This window comes from Pogoniulus pusillus, chromosome 4 (assembly GCF_015220805.1).
Source record: "Pogoniulus pusillus isolate bPogPus1 chromosome 4, bPogPus1.pri, whole genome shotgun sequence".
Lineage (NCBI taxonomy): Eukaryota > Metazoa > Chordata > Aves > Piciformes > Lybiidae > Pogoniulus > Pogoniulus pusillus.
The window spans coordinates 48,625,702-48,645,386 of NC_087267.1; the positions used below are offsets into that span (position 1 = coordinate 48,625,702).

The 19,685-nt window shown below is 44.0% G+C and overlaps 1 protein-coding gene across 1 annotated transcript in view; it reads left to right on the forward strand.

The window, feature by feature from the left end:
• Positions 1–19,685, forward strand: part of LOC135175030 (PHD finger protein 21A-like) — an 84,896-nt gene that overhangs the window by 818 nt on the left and 64,393 nt on the right. Inside the window, exons 2-3 of the mRNA XM_064142860.1 lie at positions 350–382; positions 666–731. Of these exons, the coding sequence (XP_063998930.1) occupies positions 350–382; positions 666–731 (99 nt within the window). The remainder of the gene's footprint in view (positions 1–349; positions 383–665; positions 732–19,685) is intronic.

Genomic DNA, 19,685 nt, shown 5'->3' on the forward strand with positions numbered 1-19,685 from the left:
TCTTGTTTGGCTGAGTTTTTTTGTGTGTATGTGTGTGCTGTGGAGATGCGGAGGGAGCGTTGCGGTCGGTGCTTGTGTGCACCCGCGAGAGTGTGCGTGTGTGCACCCGTGAGTGTGAGTGAGTGTGCGCGAGTGTGTGTGTGTGTGTTGGAGAGATTAGGACGAGACTTGAATATTTATGAGCTTTGCTTGAAACTGACTCGCAGTGTTTACTTGCCTCTTTGTTCCTTACCCCCCTCCCTCCCCCGTCCACACACATACATACATTTAGAAAAATCCATTAAACTTGAAACAGTTTCTAATTCCTCCTTTTTGGGGGGTGATTTTTTTTTTAATTTTTTTTTTATAGAAACTAGTTGCACAGATGAAGCAAGATCCACAGGTAAATGCAGATCCTTTTTTTCCTCTTCTTCAGTATTTTATCCCTGCTGCAATAAGCGCACTTGTGCTGGGACAGCAGGATGAGAAACTTTATCAGTAAGAGATCTCATTTTGTAGTCTGCACTGAGCTTTCTTACTGAGGAGGGTGTTGTGTGTGTGCATGCTTTCGTGTGGCTTTGGTGGAACGGTTTTGCCTTTGAACAATTTCTAGATCGCAAGTTTATTCATTACAGGGGTTAGTTTGCACTTTGCCTTTAATATGCATCTTATTGCCGTTTTTGCAGAACGGGGATCTTAAGAAACAAATCCATGAAAGGCAATCAAGAATAGCAGCTCTTAATGAGAAACAAGTAAGGAACAGATCGATTCAGTTATGTTTGGGTTTTCTTCTTGTTTTTTGCAATGCACTATCTAAACGTCCGAAAAGTGTCTGCGTTAGCTGAAAAATGCCGACAGCGGAGAATAGAACATCCATTTTCCTAAGCGTGAAGTAAGAAAATGCATGTTTTCAAAATGAGGTTGGATTCTCGGATGTCTTGCTGGGGGAAAGAATGGGTTTCAGTACTAGTAGTAAAAAGATAAGCAGTAGTTAAAACGTTTAAAAAAATAAGAAATGAGGCGTCCATTTTGAGTTGGTCGACATGTTTTAGGAATATGGAAAATTCTCCTGTCTTGGGCTACTTTGTGCACTTCCGTGAAATGTGCAGAGCCAGAGTTGGGAGGGAGAAGGCTGGAGCACAGTTCGGAGCCATTTCTGGGTTTGATTGCAAAACTGATTTTTATTGATCACTTTATTTTATTTATTTTTTCTTCCTTATTTTTTTCCCTTCTTTTTTTTTCCCCTCCCATCCCTCCCCCCCCCCCCCCCCCCCCCCTTTCCCACTCTCCCCACTTGCCTTTCCCTTCTCTTGGTTTAATCTGACGTGTTAGATTTTGATTCGAGTTCACTTAGGCACTTTCACTCTCCCCCCCCCCCCCCAATTCCAAAAATACGAATAAAATCAGATTAACCTGTTTCAGCTGCCGGGGGGTGGGAGGTGGGGTGTGTGTGGGTGGGAAAAACCAACCCAACAAAATAACGGAGGACGGGAACAAAACAAACCAGAAACCTTCCTTCCCCCTCCCCTCTTTGCCCTCCCCAAACTTTCTCATCTCTCTTCGTTTACTGCCGGGTGACCCCCCACGGTCCCGCCGCTCCGCCCGTGACCCGCCCCCCCCCCCCCCCGGGGAGGAAAGTTGCGGGGCTCGGCGGGGGGCGGCGGGCGCTCAGCACCGCGGACAGCGGCCGCGCCGCCGCTGGGCGCACACTCGAGGCCGTTCACTCACACTCGCCCAACTCTCCGCACCGACACCCCCGGGGACCCAGTCCCCTCTTTCAGGACTTCCAGTGCCGGAAGGGCAGTTGACAAAACCGGCAGGAAATTTGCCGCCTGCAGCCCCCTTCCTCCAGAGGTGAACTTTCCCTCTCCACCTCACTCTGGCCTTCGCACTCCACCCCCCTCCTCCCCCTATCCCCCCCCAACTCCCCGGGGAGGGGCGGTGCGGCTGTGCTGAGCTTCCCCTTCCCGGCCCCCGGCTCTCGGCCCCGACGGCGGCGAGAAGCGAGCGTGGTTTCTTCGGAATGCAGCAGCCCCTTCAGCACCGGGGACAGCGCCTGCGAGGCTCTGGGGCTGCCAGCCCCGAACCACCGTCTCCTCCTCCCTCCTTCCCCCAGGCCAGGGACCTCCGGGGGAGAGAGACGACCACGTGTGCCATTCCACTCCCTTTCGCCATTCTCTCTCTCTTTTAAAAAATGTTCTTTTCTTTTTTATTTCTGCTTTCCCTCCCTCCCTCTTCCTGTGATTTATTTGTTTGTTTGTCTGTCTGGAGTTGTGGTCAAAGTTGAAAAGTGATCTGCACGTATATAATCGATGCCTATGGGTGATGGTGGTTGTATGCCACCCTTTTCCTCCCAGTTTATTGTAATCAGAATTTGTCAGCACTCTCAATTTGGTAGTGGAAGCTTCCATTTTGTGAGGAAGGGGTGTTGGTTTCTTCTAACATGGAGAAAAGTCTGCAGAGTTTGAAGGTGGGGGATGGGGCCCCATTCATGCTGAACATTACCATTTTGATTGCTTTGATGCCATTTTTGGAGGGGGGAGGGGATAGAATACCCTACTCAGCAGAGCACAAAGATGTTTAATCACTGTATGGAATCAAATCAAATACTTTCTTTTTTAAAGCAAATCTGACACTACATGATAGCTAAGGGCTGTTAGTCCCTTTTTATGCAGTGTTAAACCAGCAAGTTGTTGACTCTAATACTGCTACACTGAGTAGAAGATTTTTATTTTTTAAAACAAGGTAACAGTCCTTACTGCAACAATGCGTCTTTACATGCTCCTTCTTCAATATGGAAATACTTCTGCTGCTCTGAGTGGGTATTTAGAGCATACATTTGATCATTTGCCTCTATATAGTAGCAACTATTTCAAGGCTGTTTAAATTTTTATGATGATAGTAAATGAGAAGCTGTTTATTATGTGTCATGTTGGAATTCAGATAAAGCAGAGAGACACAACTGAAAATACAGCTTAAATGTTCTGATTCAGCTCAGCGGAAAAGGTCTTTGCTAAGCTTGTTCTTTGTGTGTAATCCAAACTAGTTAGCAGTCATCATGCATTTGTGCTGATATTCAGATGATCTGATAGATCTATAAGCTATGAAGTCGTTAAAGCACATGATACCAAAATTCTGTAAAGAGGAGATGAGTCCTAGCAGGAAAGCTACTGCCTTTAGCTAGAACCCTAGAATTCTTGGGTTTACTGATTTCAATATCATGTGCAACAAGAGCTTATCAATAGGAGACTAGCCGGTGATGTGATGTCCTTTTGCTCCAGACTGCCACCTCTGGAGGTCTCAAATGAGATCTTTCTTGGATCACAAATGAAATGAGTTTGGAGGTCTTAGCCTTTGACCAAGTCACAAAACTGTCATCTAACTTTGCAGACTTGCTCTAATTAGTAGATACTCCATAGGTAACAGCTTATAAATGAACTATTGGTCCCTGGGAGCTTAAGAAGGTGCACTGAAGGCTACTGAGACGATACATAGGTCAACGCTTGAGCTGTTTAGTGGTTTCAAGCTCTCATTTTTGTGGCTATGCCAAAATGCTGATGCAAACTTAAGGAGACAGTGTGAGCAGGGAGGTTATTTTTCCATATGTATTTGGGTTCCCTCCCCACTTGCTGCCATAACCCCTCTCTCCCTCCTCCTCCCTCTCCTCCCCCCCTGCCCCCTCAAGATTTGTTTAGGCACAATAAATTCATAATTCAATAATGTATACTTTTGGCTGTGCATGCACTGAATACAAAAGATACTAGACTCGCATTTCAATTAAACTGCACATGTGGATGATGAAGCAGACAGTAAAATGAATGGATGATCACATCATCCACATCTGTTAGAAATATGGCAGGAGTGAGCATTATCTTTCAGTAGCCCTATTCATCAGTTTTTTGTCATAGCCATTGGCATTTGTGGCAATATTTCCTTTTCTTGGAAACCGCAAATAAAGACAGGAAGAGCTGAGTGATGAACTCAGCTTTTGGTGCACGAGGTAGATGTGTGAAGTAGACTTTTACGTGCAGTTGGATTTTATGTCGTAACCTAATTAAGGATCTCTGGCCAGGCTTTTACATTTCTTTGGAGTTGGTGGCTAAGAGAAATATAGAATTAAACGGAGTTCTAATATTTTTTCAGTATTTTCAGTTAAGCACTGTAGAATCATCGTTTGCATTGTTGAAACGGTGCGGCTTCTGTCGGTGCTCAATTTGGTGTCTGACTCAGAAAGAGGAAAGTTAGACTTTTGTTAGAAGTGTATCTTTCATTTTGATGAATTGTAATTGCATTTGAGAGTGGGTTACCTCTTCTTTAACAAGATATGATGTGTGAAGACTCCATTAGTTGGTCCACTGGTTTTACACCTTCAATCTACAGCACATGCAGAGCAGCGGCAACATTTTAATCTAAATTGTCAAGCAACAAGCATTTATATGTAAATAAAAGAGCTATCATAAGAGCCAGCACTGGCCTTAAAAGCACACCAGAGGTGCTCTGCTACACGTGTTTCTTGCTTTCTTTATATCCTTCAAGAGTCATTAAGGGTCTTTTAATTTAGAAAGTTGTCTTTTAATAATTAACCGACCAAGATGAGCAAAACCCCAGACCTTTAACCTCCAGTTGGAAGTTAGTAGTTCCTTACATAAGTATTAGGTGGTAACCCAGGTCTTAAAAATTAACAATGAGTATGTGTGGGCCACTATATTTTCAACTGTGATGAGTTTGGAATTCAGACAGGCTGTCCTGGAGTGCAGCAATAAAAACAGGTCTTCCTGAAAGACATTCTGTAGGTGCCGTTCACTTGCACACTGCCTCATTTCCTTACCGTGATTTCCTGTCTATGCAGAAAATCAACATGAGTTTCAGACAGACTTCCCCCAGCCTGTGTTACTGCTGGCTTGTATTGTTGTGTAGTGCATCCGACATGAAGCTGCTGCTTCACGTGTGGTGCTCACCAGCAAAACCTATTTGTGAAAGTGTTAGACTTAAAATTTAAGTACAGATCTTATGCAAGTTGTCAGAGACAATTTAGCTGAAGATGTCTGATGTTACTGATGCCGTGCCTTTGTTCTGGGCAAAAAAGGAGGAGTGGTTTTTTTGGTTTGTTGGTATTCACTCTGCACTGTGCCTGGAAATGGCAGCATTGTTTACATGTATTAAAGGGGAAATGATTGACATTTGCCAAAGCTCAGTTTTTCATATGGCTGGGTACTTTCAGAATTGTTGAAGTAATGTGAGGGTTATGAACTTCAGTGAAAACAGATAAAACATGAAAGGCATTTCCAAATCAAGTTGAACCTAGTGTTGAGCTCTGTCCCAAGGTGCACACAGCACTCCTGTTTGTTGTGACAAGAATTGCAGCTGTGTACGGTGGTCACAAGTCAAAGGAGACAGGGTGATGAGCTCCTGCATGAAGTATTAAACTTTTCAATCACTGCATCGAGTCTTTAAAGACAACGCATAAGAAACATAATGCTTGGCTTGCAGTTCCTCCACACTTTAAGGTACTGCTGACTTTGCTGGGAAACCTGAACAACTGCAGCATCAAATGAATGTACTGTGTCAAAGTAGAGGGTAGTTCTAGATTGTAATTCAGAAAGCTTTCATTTCCCCTACCCACTCCCCCCCCCCCCCCCCCCCTTTTTTTTTTTTTTTTTAAGCTTATTGGCTGTTTTGGCATGTGGAGAAAAAGTGCCCAAGTTAGGGAAGGATTTACCCTCAGAGCTGTTTGTAGGAGAAACTTGGGCATACAGTTTGTGTACTGGTGATCCTAGTATTCTGGTTGCCCTTTCAGTAATAGCTTATTGAGAGTCCATGTTGCTATTGGGTAAGAAGGGTACAAAAGCACATTTTCATAGAGGTGAAGCACAAAGGAAATATGTAATGTGTGTATCTGTGGCTATCTCCTTCCATTAGCTTGCCCTGATCAGATTTGTTGAAATTGCACGTCCGTAATAAACGTGTGTACCTGAGGGGGTTCGAACCAGCTTTTGTTTGGTAGCTGCTGGACTGGCACGTTGAAATACTATTTCATTCTAGCATTTTTCTTTGACTCTATGCTTTTCTGTACTGCTACAGTATAGCACTTGGCAGGGCTAAGAGTTGAAAAGTGAACCTTACACTCATTCTAACCATTTTAAAGAGTTCACTTTGATATTGTAGCCACTTAAAACACCTGCTGTCAGAACAGTACAATTGATTTCAATTAACTTTGAATTTCTTCAATAAGATGACTCTTATAATAACTCCAGTAATCCCATGATGCCTCATTAGAGGAGCTGGCTATGATGATTATCCCTGTGATTTAGCAATTTTTTCTTTACAATGCCTTTGTCTATTCAGAAAAAGGAATTATGCCAACAATGCTACTTGCTACCTGTTATACATGGTAAAATAGCTATTTTGTACTTGCAGCAAACAGGTATTTGTTCAGCTGTACATGATACGTTGGTAGGGAGACCTTTTCAATGAAGCTTTAGATCTATATGGGAACTGTGCCTCTCGGAGTTCTGTAATTTTTGTTAGTAGATGTTTGGACAGTTGAGAGTGGTGCTTCTGCAGGAGTCTTTGTCTAAAGCCCTGGTTTCATGGAACAAATTCTCCGCTGGTTCCTGCCATGTGTGCTGCTCACAGGGAGCAGTGTCACATCAGATGTTTGGACCAGGTTGCCTTGGTTTAGGATCTGGTCCGTGGACTCATTCTGCTTCTGGAAGAAAAGGGGAATATGTCTCTAAATGTTTCCTTTCCATAGCATGGTGCTAGAGAAGGGGTTCGGGATGGTGATCTTAAAGCACATTTCCAATGGAATACGGCCTCGCTCTGAACACTTCTGGTGTGTTAAAGTAGAGAAAATCCCTTTTCATCTCATTCCAGATTTGATTTTCAAGTTGAAAGCACGAAGGCGTATAAAGGCGCGTTAATACAGTTACTTTTAACTTTTCCCTCTATGCCTTTCTCTTTGTGATCAAAGATAAAATATGCAGGATTTTTCTACTTGATTATGAAATGATACCTCCCTCTCCTCTCTGCTTGCCCAAAACAAAATCTGAAGCATCAACACAATTTCTAATCAATAGAGTTAAAGGGTGGAAGTTTGCAAATCGATAAGACAAGGCCGTGGTAAATGGCGTATGCATGGCCGCGATGTCAGACAGGGCAATGTGTACGCACAGGGTAGTTGGAGGTACAGGAAGTATGAAAATGGGCTGCAAGTTCAAGATAAGAACAAAGAAGAACAAAAAAAGAATTGGACTAATTGAAATGCAAATTTGTCTCTCTGCCATTAAAGTAGACAGCTATTTGAACCTAACAGACTCATATTTGGTCTATCCAATCCTTGTTGTGAATCACCTTAAGCATGCTCTCCTTATATGCGTGCTTATAAATGTATGTATATCTTTGTGGTCGGTTTTTGTTTTTAACTTAAGGTGGTGCAACTTTTTTTTTGTTTGGTAAGATTCGTCTTGAACCAAAATGTACTTCCTTAACCATGGTTTCTCTCCACCTCCCCTCCTCTTTTTTGAATCAGCTACTTATTGTTATGTAGTAGCAATTTCCAGAGTGTCATATGAAATTGCTGATGCGGCTTAGTTCTAGCTGCAACATGCAACTGCCAATAGTAAGCATCTATTGAAATCTAATATGTACCACAGGGCTTTATTTTTGCGGGCAGATCCTTCTGGTTAATACACAGAGACAGTGGAAAAATAGGAGGATGAGTTTCCTGGTGTTTTGTTTGTTGGGCTTTTTTTTTAAAGCCATGGAAGAGTTAAATATATGCCTGAGTTTAAACTGGAAAGTGACCTTTCTGTTTGAATGAATGTAAACCAGGGAGTTGTTCTTAAACGCAGCTGCAGTGAAATCAAAACAAAACGTATCTGGGACCTTTGCAGATGTGATGCGTAGGGTTGATTTCAGTTCTTGAGAAACAGTCTTATTTTCATTGGAATTTAGGCCAAAAAGCCTGGGCGTGGAGTCTATGGCAAAAGCAGTAGGCTCATGTGAAAGTTTGTCTGATTGCTATGCTAGAGGCATAGAAGTGGTCCTGGAACAGAAGTTATATCTACATGGTGTTAATTTGTGATTTAGCTTACCTCTTATCCAGAGAGGTGGAATGGAGCATCCTTTCTGTGCAAACTCCGCTCTTGATGACAGCTCTTGCAAGGTTACAGGAAGTGAAAATGTTTATTACACTCTGATTAATGTGAGTCAAGTGAAAACCGCTGATACTTTTGACATGCAGCAGAGATTAAGTTGCATTTTATGTAATTTCCCATTTTTCTGAAGTGCTCTGGATCAGCTGAGATTGCCTAAAGATTTATTGGTGAATCAAAGATTTTCTAAGAATGAGAAAGACAAGAGAAGTGTCCGTCAGCCTTTCTGTGTATGAATGCTTGCTGTGTGTGTGTTGTGTGTAAGCATAAGTTCTTTCTCTTTGCTATCATTCAGGCAGAAAGCCAATATGCGCATGTAAATGAGCCTGAACATGTAATTAAAAATATATACATACTGGGGGCTGTGAGACAAAATTTAATATGAGATGCAGGTTACGAAGTGACAAGTAACATTTCCTATGTAATCACTGATACTAACTTTCATCTGTGATTTTTTGCATCTCATCTGTTATTAAGTGCTGAACAGATAAATGCTGAAATGATTTCCTCAGACATGGCTTCACCACCAGGAATGGACAAAGCATGCCTTGCTTGTTCTTTTCCTCTCAGCCAAAACAAAAGCCAACATACACCCACCACAGACATGTTGCTATGAGGCTAAGAGTAATTTATATAAGGTCAGATAAAGACTCTTTGATAACTGTCTTTATTGGCAATGAAATGTGATGGAAGAGACTTGTGTTATTAATATATTAAGATCAGAGATATTCTGCAAATCATTAACACACACACACACACATCTAAGAACTTACATGCACACGGAAGAAGGTAAATATTGCCATGGAAAAGACATAAGCAATCTTGGCCTTTATTTGAATGCAGATAACAAAAGGCTTGCCCATAAAATCTTGTATGAGAAGCATCTTGGAAACTCAGACTTTTGGCAAGAGGCATTTTCCTTTGCCTGCAAGTATTTCCTAAGAGTTAGGTTAGAGTGGTGGGTGCAGAAGCTGATGTTTCTGCTCTTCAGCTCAGGGAGAAGCTCCTAGGAAAAGCTTTATTTTGTTTTTCAACATAAGGGTGAAATCCAGCTGCATTGCTACCAACAGCTCCACAGCCCATACAGTTATACAACCTAAGCCAGTGCCTTATTTACGCTATTTTATTAACATTCTTTGCTGAGTGGGCTTGAATGGAGCACACAATCTCTCATATAGAGGATCTAATTATAAACACAAGGGACAGAACCAAATAAGCAGTCTTTAAAGGGAAAAGAGTCTGGCAGCTTTGTTTAAAGTGTCCTTTAATGAACTTCTTTAGCAGCTTGTATCTTAGCAACACATTTTATTACATACCAGTGCGGGAGAAGCAGTTTGCAGATGGAGTTGCACACAGTAATTTATTTCCACCCCCCTGCTTTCCCCCCCCCCCCCCCCTTTTCCTCTGTGGTGACTCAACTGGAATGTGCAGAGTAGCTTTTCTAACACTGATAGCTCACTCGAAATCCCTGATTGGTTCATTTGTATCTGTTCTGTTTTGTTAGTTGATGAAAAAGGCGTTCACTATGGTAGATGCATAGTGGTTTTGCTTGCTCTCAGAAATGCAGATATGGCTGTTCTGAATAGGCAGGGGTTTGAATTAAACACAACCCAGGCTTCTGTCCATGCACCTTTTTTCCCTTCTATGTGTTCCACTCAGCACTCGTCCTGGCTGCACACAGATGAGTTTCCAGATTTGTAGATTATTTACTCTCTGCTCTTATGTGGGGTCATTTTAATCTGTCGGCTTTTGCTCCTCTGAAACTAACTGGAATATAGGAGTAGCAAGAACATTTGCAATCTTATTTTCTTTCTTTCTTAGACCAAACCTGGCATTTAAACTGTGAATGTATAAACAAATAACTGTGGTTTTACAACCAGTTGAAGTGCTGCACTACTGTCACTCCTTCACGTGACCTGGAGCGCTTCTCTGGCTTGAAAGAAATACTTTTTGTTCTCTCTGTCACTAATTGCAGACCAAGTTCTGCTTGTATGGTCAGAGTGCAAAAGTCTGGATGTAGCATTTTTCAGTAGGGCCTGTTGAGAAATGTGGTACCACAGAGAAGAAATGGGGGTGGGGAGGAAATGCCATTTATGAGCAAATGCCATTTATCATCAGAGTAAATACTGTTCAGCTCAGTTTACATTTTCTGGTGGCTAGGCAGGTGTAAATCCAGGAATGCATTTTCCTGGGGTCCACTAGATTTATCCAGAGCTTGCCTGCACTGGTATGATAAAAATCAGAATCTGGCTAGAGGGAGAAAAGCAGGGAGAGGACAGATGAAGGCAGTCCAATGTTAGGAGAGCCCACAGAAGATGGAGACTGCTCTTCTGTTAAGAGCCAGTATGTTAAGGGTTGATACTAAAAAGACAAACACCATCCATTTCATGAAGTACAGTGATACTTTCAAGTAGATAGAAGATGGTTCATGAAAGAGATTGGACTGTTTCTTTGCTCAACATTAGTAAAATATAAGTGTATTTCCATTAGCTGACAAAGTGTGACACTTCCCGAGTCCTTAGTTCAAAATAGAGGTTTCTTTTCAGTCCAAAATATGGAAGGATGGATGAATTTTATTGCAGTTTTCTGTTTCCAACATGTCAGCTGACAATCTGCCTATTGTCCCCTTTGCATCTGTAATGTCTCATCCTTAGCGGGATCACAAAAGAAGTCCTTTGAACTTTAGAGACAGAAAGTGTGCCTCAAACGGAGGAGTAAAGGATACAGTCAAACCTTCCCTGAAAATGCTGTGATATTTGACCCAAACCTCAAAGACGTCCTCTGTAACCAGAAGCAATTCATTTGCCGTGTGATTAACTTTTTTCTTTTGCAATTCAGTTCATTGTTTATTAACTTAAGTCAGATTGAAAAAACTCTCAGCTCTGGGAGTGCATCAGAGTCTTGCACAAAGACTAGGATTAATGGTGACAGCCTGAGCTGTCAAGCAAGATAAAATGATGAAATTTGCACTATTGCTAGACAAAGGATTATATGTTCTCCTGCAGCTCTATTGGTCACAACAGAAGGGACCAGCAGTATCTGGCGCAGTTCATTTCCCGTCACGAGAAATGGTGGTAACGCCATGCACGGATCTGAAGACCATGTCTGAGGGTAATTTGTTTTTAACGTGGTAACACTGGGCATGTTTTAAGTGAAGTGCAAAAGCAAGAGGCCTTTACAAATGTTGCAGTAACAAACAAAATTAAGGACTTCATTGTTTTCTGAAACGTTTAGGAAACCATTGGGAACCTCTCTGTCAGATTGGCCAAAATGAAGCAGCCAACTCCGCTTGTGCATTTTTCCTTCAGTAAAGGAAGAAAATACTGTTGTTGTTTTTGTTTTTCCAGAGGCACAAACATTCCCAGAAAGTTCTTTAACCTTCTGAATGTTATCACTGCACCTCATTACCAAAGTACTTTCACTAAGGAACTTCCATTCCCAGATGAAGCAAAGACTCATTTATAAACGATGAGAGCAGGAACAATAGAAAGCTGAGTGTATTCTTCATGAATAATATACCTGAGGGTTGTGAAAAGGCTGTGATTTTCATATGCCAAACTCGATGTGAGAATGCAGCATTCAGCTGATTTGGGTTGTTTTTGACACGAGAGATTCATCCATTCTCCCTTCCACGTGTGTGTGCAAACATGTGCACAGAGAGGAATGGTGCTGGTGATGTACGAGGGAAGACATCAGCAGCTCCTCTGCAGTCATGTTGTGACTCAGGTGTGAATTTATGGAACTGATGGAACTCAGGTTGAAATCTAGGCCAGCACTTAGCTTAATGTATGCCTTAGGTAGGTGAAGGAAAGGTTGAAGACCTGCTTTAAGAATAGAGTTTGAGTGTCAGTCTGTGTTCTTGCCTGCAAGTCTGAGTTTGTTTGCATTCAAGGGATTTTCATTCAGAGGCCTTGCAGTCTGGTTTTAAGCTCTGGATTTGAGGCCTATTGATTGAAAAATTTTGGCTGTAGTTGTGGGTTTTTTTTTTTTTTCACTTGCATTTTGTTAATTAAAATTGTTCTTGTAAAGATGCTGAACTGTAAGACTTTTGGATCTGGGCCTGTCTTTGCTGTGTGTGCAGTTTCTGTGGTTGTGACTGTATGCTTACCCATACCTGGCACAGGCCTGAGCAGTCCCTGTGCCTGTGTTTCCTCCTTTCCCAAAAGAAACAGAAGCTAACAGTTTGAGTTTCATTAGATAATGATAATAGGCAGAAATTCTGTTCTACAAGTTTGATACCACAGAGGGAGTTAAGATGAAGGTTGGTTCTTCTCTGTGTGCTTTTCAGTCTTGCTCAATTATTTGCAAGAAGTTGACCCATTCTTGCATGGACAAACTTGTATTGAAGTGGAAAAGTGTGGAGGGGTGAGTTTTAAAGTGACTCAAATTACTAGTGGTTGGGATTGTCAAAACTCAGTGGGTTTTTATTCTTAAGGTTAATATCCTCCATCTGGTTTTAATTACCAGCTTTAACTGGAAATGTGATTGATTTTTCTCGACTGGAGTGTCATTATGAGCCTTTCTTTATTCAGATGTCCATGTTAAAATGTTTGAATAACCCTCTAGTTAAGAGTTGTGATGTCTCTGCCCAGTGTAATCATTTCAGGCTAAATAATTTCATTTGAATTTTCTCTTAACTCTTGGGATGGATGTTTCCATTTTCTTCCCTTGCCTGTATACCAAGAGGCAATATAAGGCTGACCTAGCAAAAATGCTCTTCAAGTAGGACTCCAAGGTCCTCCTCCATGGAGCTGCTTTCCAGCAGGTCACCTCCTAATCTCTACTGTACACGCTGCTATTCCTCCCCAGGTGCAGGACTGTACACTGATCCTTGTTGAACTCCCTTAAATTCCCCTTCAGTTAGCTCTTCAGTCCATCCAGCTCTCACTGAATGGTAGCACAAGGTTCTGGTGTGTCAGCCAACTAGCACCTCTAGCTGTAGGTCTCCACCTGCAGCCTGTGCTGTTGATCACAATCCATGTTACCATCTGCTCTTCTAACCCATGCTTCCCGAGCTTGCCTGTGAGGATGCCTTGCTGAAGCCGAGGTAGACAGCATCCAGTGCTCTCCCCTCAGCTTAGTCATGCTGTTGCAGAATGCTGTCAGATTGGCCAAACATGATTTCCCCTGGGTAAAGCAATGCTGGCAGTTCCATGTGCTTAGAGATAACCTCCAGAAGAAGCTGCTCAATCACCTTTCCAGAGATGGAGGTGAGGCTGACTGGTCTCTAGTTTCTGGTCACTGATATATTTGTATATTCTTTTTTACTTTATTTGCCAGATTTAATTGCAAGAGGGCTTTGGCTTTCCTTGATGCATCCCTACATTTCCTGATGTTTCTATAGTTCTCCCAAGTGACCTGTGCCTTTTTCCATGTACTGTGAGCTTCTTTCTTGGACATAACCTTTTTCAGCAGCTCCATGCTGCAGATCTCCTGTCTACTCTACTCAGTCTTTTGCTCCAAGGAATGCACCTATTTTGAGTTTGGAGAAAGTGATGTTTGACTGTTAACCAGCTCTCTGGGGTTCCCCTGCCTTCTAGAGTCTTAGTCCATTGGATTCCTCCGATTCCTTCTCTTTTCAGATTCTTCATGTTTGCAGCATTATCCAGTACACAAGACCCAGAAAAATCAATACAATTAATAAACACAGTTCAAAACTTATCTGGCCTAGTTTTCTCTGAAGATTTTTCTCCCTACAGAAAAGTAAGCAAACATAAGTGGAAAGAAGCATACTAGAGCCAGTCTTCAATGATAAATAATATTGCCTGGTTTTGAGCCAAAGCTTTACCTTTGCAGACCTTCAGTACTAGTAAGAGCTGTGTAAGCAGCCTGGTAGGGGATCAAAATGCCAGTGGAGTTTCCTCTTACCCAGCTAAGGACTGTATAGATTGGGCTTTGTCTCGCAGTGGCTCAATAGTATGAGGGTCGTGCCATAACATAATGAATAACTCTTTTTCCCAGCAGCAGGTGCTCAGGTATCAGAGGTATAGTTGATGTCATGTGAGGGCAAATCATGCCTGATGAATCATGCCTTAGGTGGCCTTCTGAGACAGAATTACAGCTCTAGTAGATATGGAAGAGCAACTGACATCAACTTGTGGAAGGCACTCAGCGCTGTCCTACATGACATCTTTGTCTCTAAAATGGAGAGACACGGACTGGATGAATGGACCACTCAGTGGTCAAAGAGTCATGATCAGTGCTTTGATGTCCAGGTGGAGACCAGTGGCAAAGGGAGTCCTTCAGAGGCTTGCTCTGGATACAGTGCTTTTTAACACCTTTGTCAGTGACAGGGACTTGAGTGTACCCTCAGCAAGTTTGCCAGTGACTGTGAGCTGTGTGGTGAACTCACTTGAGGAGGGGCTGCCACCCAGAAGGGTCTTTACAGACTTGAGTAGTCTGTAAAGTCTCAAACCACATGAGATTCAGCAAGTCAAAGCATGGGTTTCTGTGTCTGGGACAAGAGAATACCAAGCACAAGTACAGGCTGGGTGCAGAGTGGGTTGAGAGTAGCTCTGAAGATAAAGACTTGAGGGTGTTGGTTGATGAGAAGCTCAACCTGAGCTGGCAGTGTGCTCAGGCAGCCCAGAAGGCAAGCTGTGTCCTAGACTGTATCAAGAGGAATGTGATCAGCAGGTCAAGGCGGGTGATTCTGACCCTTTACTCTGCTCTTGTGATACTCTACCTCTAACACTGCATCCAGAAGGACAGAACTGTTGGAATGAGTCCAGAGGAGGACCACAAGCCTCCTAGGGTTGGAGCACCTCTGCTATGAGTATAGGCTGAGGGAGCTGAGGAGGAGACTCTGGTGGAAACTTATAGCTGCCTTCCCATACCTAAAGCGAACCTATATGAAGGTTGGAGGGGACTTTTCATACGAGTATCTAGTGATGGGACAAGGAGAATGGTTTTAAGCTGAGGGAGAGTAGATTTAGACTAGATCTTATGATGAAATTCTTCAGTACAAGGGTTGTGAGACTCTGGAACAGATTGCCCAGAGAGGCTGTGGATACCCCCTCACTTGGAGATATTTAAGGCCGGGTTGGGTGAGGCCTTGAGCAGCCAGGTCCAGGTGAGATGCACTCCTGCCCGTGACGGGGAGGTTGGAGTAGATGATTTCTAATGATGATCTAGAGATGATCTCTCTTCCAACCTTCTGTGATTCTGTGGTTCTTGCCTGAAACACGGTCGTGATTCTGTGCTGTCAGGATGTTTTTCAATGGTGTGACGCTCCTCCTCCACAGTAATGAGTCTGCTTAGAAGTACATGAGTACATCACACAAATGGAGAAGTGTGGATACTGAGGGATTAGTCTGTAGTGGTGTGCTCAGGCTGTAACACTGTAGTTTTAAAGCTATCATGATGCATGCTGTGTAAAAGTAATGTATACAGTGGTGCTTTTCCTCCAGCTACTGTAGAGATTAAGGTTGAATCTTCCATTGGTGTGAAAGAAGTGACAAGATTGAGATTCTGGACTACTTTTCCAATAGGGAAAGCAAACCAACCAACCAGTCTCTTAATATCCTGGGGAATCTGTGGCTAGGTGCAGAGGAAACAAACACATAGCAGCCAACCATTTGTGAGCTGTAAGGTTTGAGTTATTTCTGCAGGATGCAGAAAAAAAGTGTTAAGGGACAAAGGGTATCTCAACATGTTAGGCGTGTTGCTGCAGGTGCTTGCCTTCTATCAAGAGTCTGATTTCAAAATCATTTTCTGCTCTGTTTTTTACAGCACCAATCATAGGAGTATCTTTTATAAGAACTTGGATACAGAGTCATTTGGTTTGGGTTGCTTGCTTGTTTGTTTCAAAATAGAGTTGCTAGGACAGAGTTGGTATTGTCACGGCGATTCAGAACATTTCTGGCACCTGGAAGAGCCATGAAGCATCTTTGCAGAGCAGAGTGTTACCTTCACATACAGGGTGCCAGAGAGAGAGCTGAGCTCCCTTATGCAGTCAGAGATGGAAGTGGCAGTTTGCAGTTTGGACACTGGTATTTCTGTTTTTGCTGCCAGGAAGCACCAGAAGATGGCATGGTTTGTACAGATGCATGCTTGGAAGTGAATGAGTGAGTGAGCCTGGGAAGCTGCTATTAATAATCTTGGGCAGGGTGTTAAATACTGTCATAAAGAAAAGCAGCAACATGCAGTATTTTAATCCTTATTTCTTCTTTCTACCAGTAAGGGACAGCAGTGGAGTTCAGCCTACCTGCCTATCCTTTTCTGAGTTTGGATGACACAGAAAAGGGGAGGGAGGAGTGAAAAGAAAGGAAGTGTGACCTAGTCTTGTGCAACATGCACAGAAAGGTCAGCCCGATGTAGAATCAGATTGATGGTAACTGGAAGAGACAGCACCTTCCGTCGAGGATACGGATGCCAACCTCCCTCCCTCTCTTCTGTATCTCTCAGTTCAACCCTGAAAGGCACAGCCTATTCCTCTTGCTTTTCCCTTCCCCCCTCAGTTCCCAGAAAAAAGAGATTGAGGAACACAGGGAATTATTTGACCATCCTAACTGGAGCACAAGTGTCTGCTAGCTTTTGGAGATTAGGGTGCAGAAGTCTTTGTCCACCTTGACAACTAAGAGTAGGAGTGCATTTAGAAGAACTGTGCTTCTGGGAGTCTGCAGCATTAGCAGGCTCTGTGTGGCCTGCCAGCGTTTGCACAGGAGGAGAGGAGGAGGCCAGAAATGGGTTTGCTTTCTCCCATAGAAGGAGGAGGAGAACAGGAGAGGAGCTGTGTATGATGTGAATGGACAAGATGCAGGTAATTGCACTGTAGTGAACTGAGCCAGCCGGTAAATGCTAGGGTGTTTGTTTCTCTGGGGTTCTGCGAGTTTGAAAAGCTCACATAGGAAGGATGCTAAGAGGCAATAATGCTTGTGGGTACATTTGAAAGGAAATGTTTGTTTTGATCAGATGTAGGAAGGACAGAATTGCCTGTGTTTTACTGGACTGAAAGTTAGCATTCACACAACTGAAACCCGTCAAGGTTTTTACCAGTTTATGGAAAGGGTACTTTGGGGCACAGCAGTTCAAAATGATGGGCCAATTAGCTAATGTTTCTCTTGCCTTCTGAAGGTGCAAATAAATACAAAAAAAGAGGAAAGAATGACACAAATTCTTACTTTAAAAAGTAATCAGCACGGGCTAGGAATCCAGGCTCACCCCAGGGTTCTTGTGTCTGCCTCCTCTGCTGTAGCTGCTCCAGCACGTGGCACGCAGCGGCTGGAAGCCAGTGCCTTGTGAATTCGTGAAGAGCTGTGTGGCTAAGCCTGAAAGTACACAGCTGCTGAGGCTGGCTTCCATTTTCTTTATTGTTTAGTGATTGCCACCTATCCAGACACTGGCATTCCTGTTTAGTGGCACATTCAATTTAACTCTTTCAGCCCGTGGCTTGGACAGCAGCACTCTGTGCTGGGTCAAGAACCGGCTGGCTGGCTGGGCCCATGGGCCCAGAGAGAGGTGGTGAATGGTGCCACATCCAGTTGGCAGCTGGCACTAGTGGTGTGCCCTAGGGATCAGTGCAGGGGATTGAGTCCAGCATCAGTAAGTTTGCAGATGACACCAAGCTAGGAGCAGGTGTTGATGCCTTAGAGGGCAGGGGGGCTCTGCAGAGGGACCTGGACAGGCTGCATACATGGGCACAGTCCAGTGCCATGAGTTTTAACAAGGCCAAGTGCCAGGTTCTGCACTTTGGCCACACCAACCCTGTGCACTGCTACAGGCTGGGGACAGAGTGGCTGGAGAGCAGCCAGGCAGAGAGGGACCTGGGTTGGCAGCTGACTGAACATGAACCTGCAGTGTGCCCAGGTGGCCAAGAAGGCCAAAGGCATCCTGGCCTGTGTCAGGAACAGTGTGGCCAGCAGGAACAGGGCAAGTCCTTCTGCCCCTGTGCTTAGCACTGCTCAGGCCACACCTTGAGTCCTGTGTCCAGTTCTGGGCCCCTCAATTTAAGAGAGATGTTGAGGTGTTTGAATGCGTCCAGAGAAGAGCAGCAAGGCTGGGGAGGGGCTTGGAGCACAGCCCTGTGAGGAGAGGCTGAGGGAGCTGGGGGTGTGCAGCCTGCAGCAGAGGAGGCTCAGGGCAGAGCTCACTGCTGCCTGCAGGGAGGCTGTAGCCAGGTGGGGCTGGGCTCTTCTGCCAGGCAACCAGGGATAGAATAAGAGGACACAGCTTCAATCTGTGCCAGGGGAGGTCTAGGCTGGATGTTAGGAAAAAGTTCTTCACAGCAAGAGTGATTGGCATTGGAATGGGCTGCCTGGGGTGGTGGTGGAGCTGGATGTGGCTCTGAGCAACCTGATCTAGTGTGAAGTGTCCCTGCCTGTGGCAGGGGGGTTTGGAGCTGGGTGGTCCTCGAGGTCCCTTCCAGCCCTGACAATTGTATGGCTCTATGTGCTTTCCCTGTCAACTGCTGTGTCCTGGTGCAGAGACACACATAAGCACAGTGAGTTGCAAAGGTGTGTAATTTGGCTTTTCATGCTGAAGCCATGTGTGTGTGAAGTGTAGAGACAGGGATTGCATTACGTTGTTGACCACAGCCTTCGAGTGTTGGATCATCATTTCAAACATCTTTGGAGTAACTAATCTTAACTGAGATCTAAGGTTACCTGTTAGGGATGCTGAAACTCCTTGGTGGTGGGCAGGTTAGAAAAGCTGCCCATGTGTTTTCACAGTCTGAAAGAGCTGAAGGGAGGTTTGCAATCAGACTCTCACCCCCATTTTCCTGTCCTTATTTGGACTAGCTTGTTGTTGGAAGCAAATGTTGTACTGGATCATCCTGGACTTTTAAATCTGTGTATCACTTTGAATGTGAGTCATGAAGGGAATGGAATATCTCTTCCACAAGGAGAGACTGAGGCAGCTGGGGCTGTGCTGCTTGGAGAAGAGGACACTGAGAGGTGCCCTCATCAGTGGTTATCAATATGTAAAGGTGAGTGCCAGCAAGCTGGAGCCAGGCTCTGCTGGGTGATGTCCAGTGACAGGACCAGGGGCAATGGTGGAAGCTGAGGCATAGGAAGTTTTGTGTAAACATGGGGGGGAATATTTTCCCCTGTGAGTGTGACAACCCTGGCACAGGCTGCCCAGGGGGGTTGTGGAGTCTCCCTCTCTGGAGATACTCAAAACCTGCCTGAATGTGTTCCTGTGTGATCTGCTCTAGGAGATCCTGCTCTGGCAGGGGGTTGGATGGGCTGAGCTTTGGAGGTCCCTTCCAGCCCCTGACTTTCTGTGACTCTGTGAATCACTTCGCAGACGGGATGCTTCTGAGGATAAAGAGTCCACAAGTGATGTAACATGTAATTTTCAAACTGAAACTATACTACCCACAGTTGGTTAGTGCAGGATTACAGTCAGAAGGTTATAAAGAATACAGGGAGTCAAGATTTAAACACAGTTCTGCATCTGTAGTTGCATTGCCTCTCCAGTATGCTCTTTGGTGTTTTCCTTCTGGCATAAGGAGTAGTACAGCTAAGTGCAGATATGCTCTGAGAAGTGTCAGTGTGCACAGCCAGAGTCATCTTGCTCGACATCTGCTTTCTGCTGCTTAACTTAGTG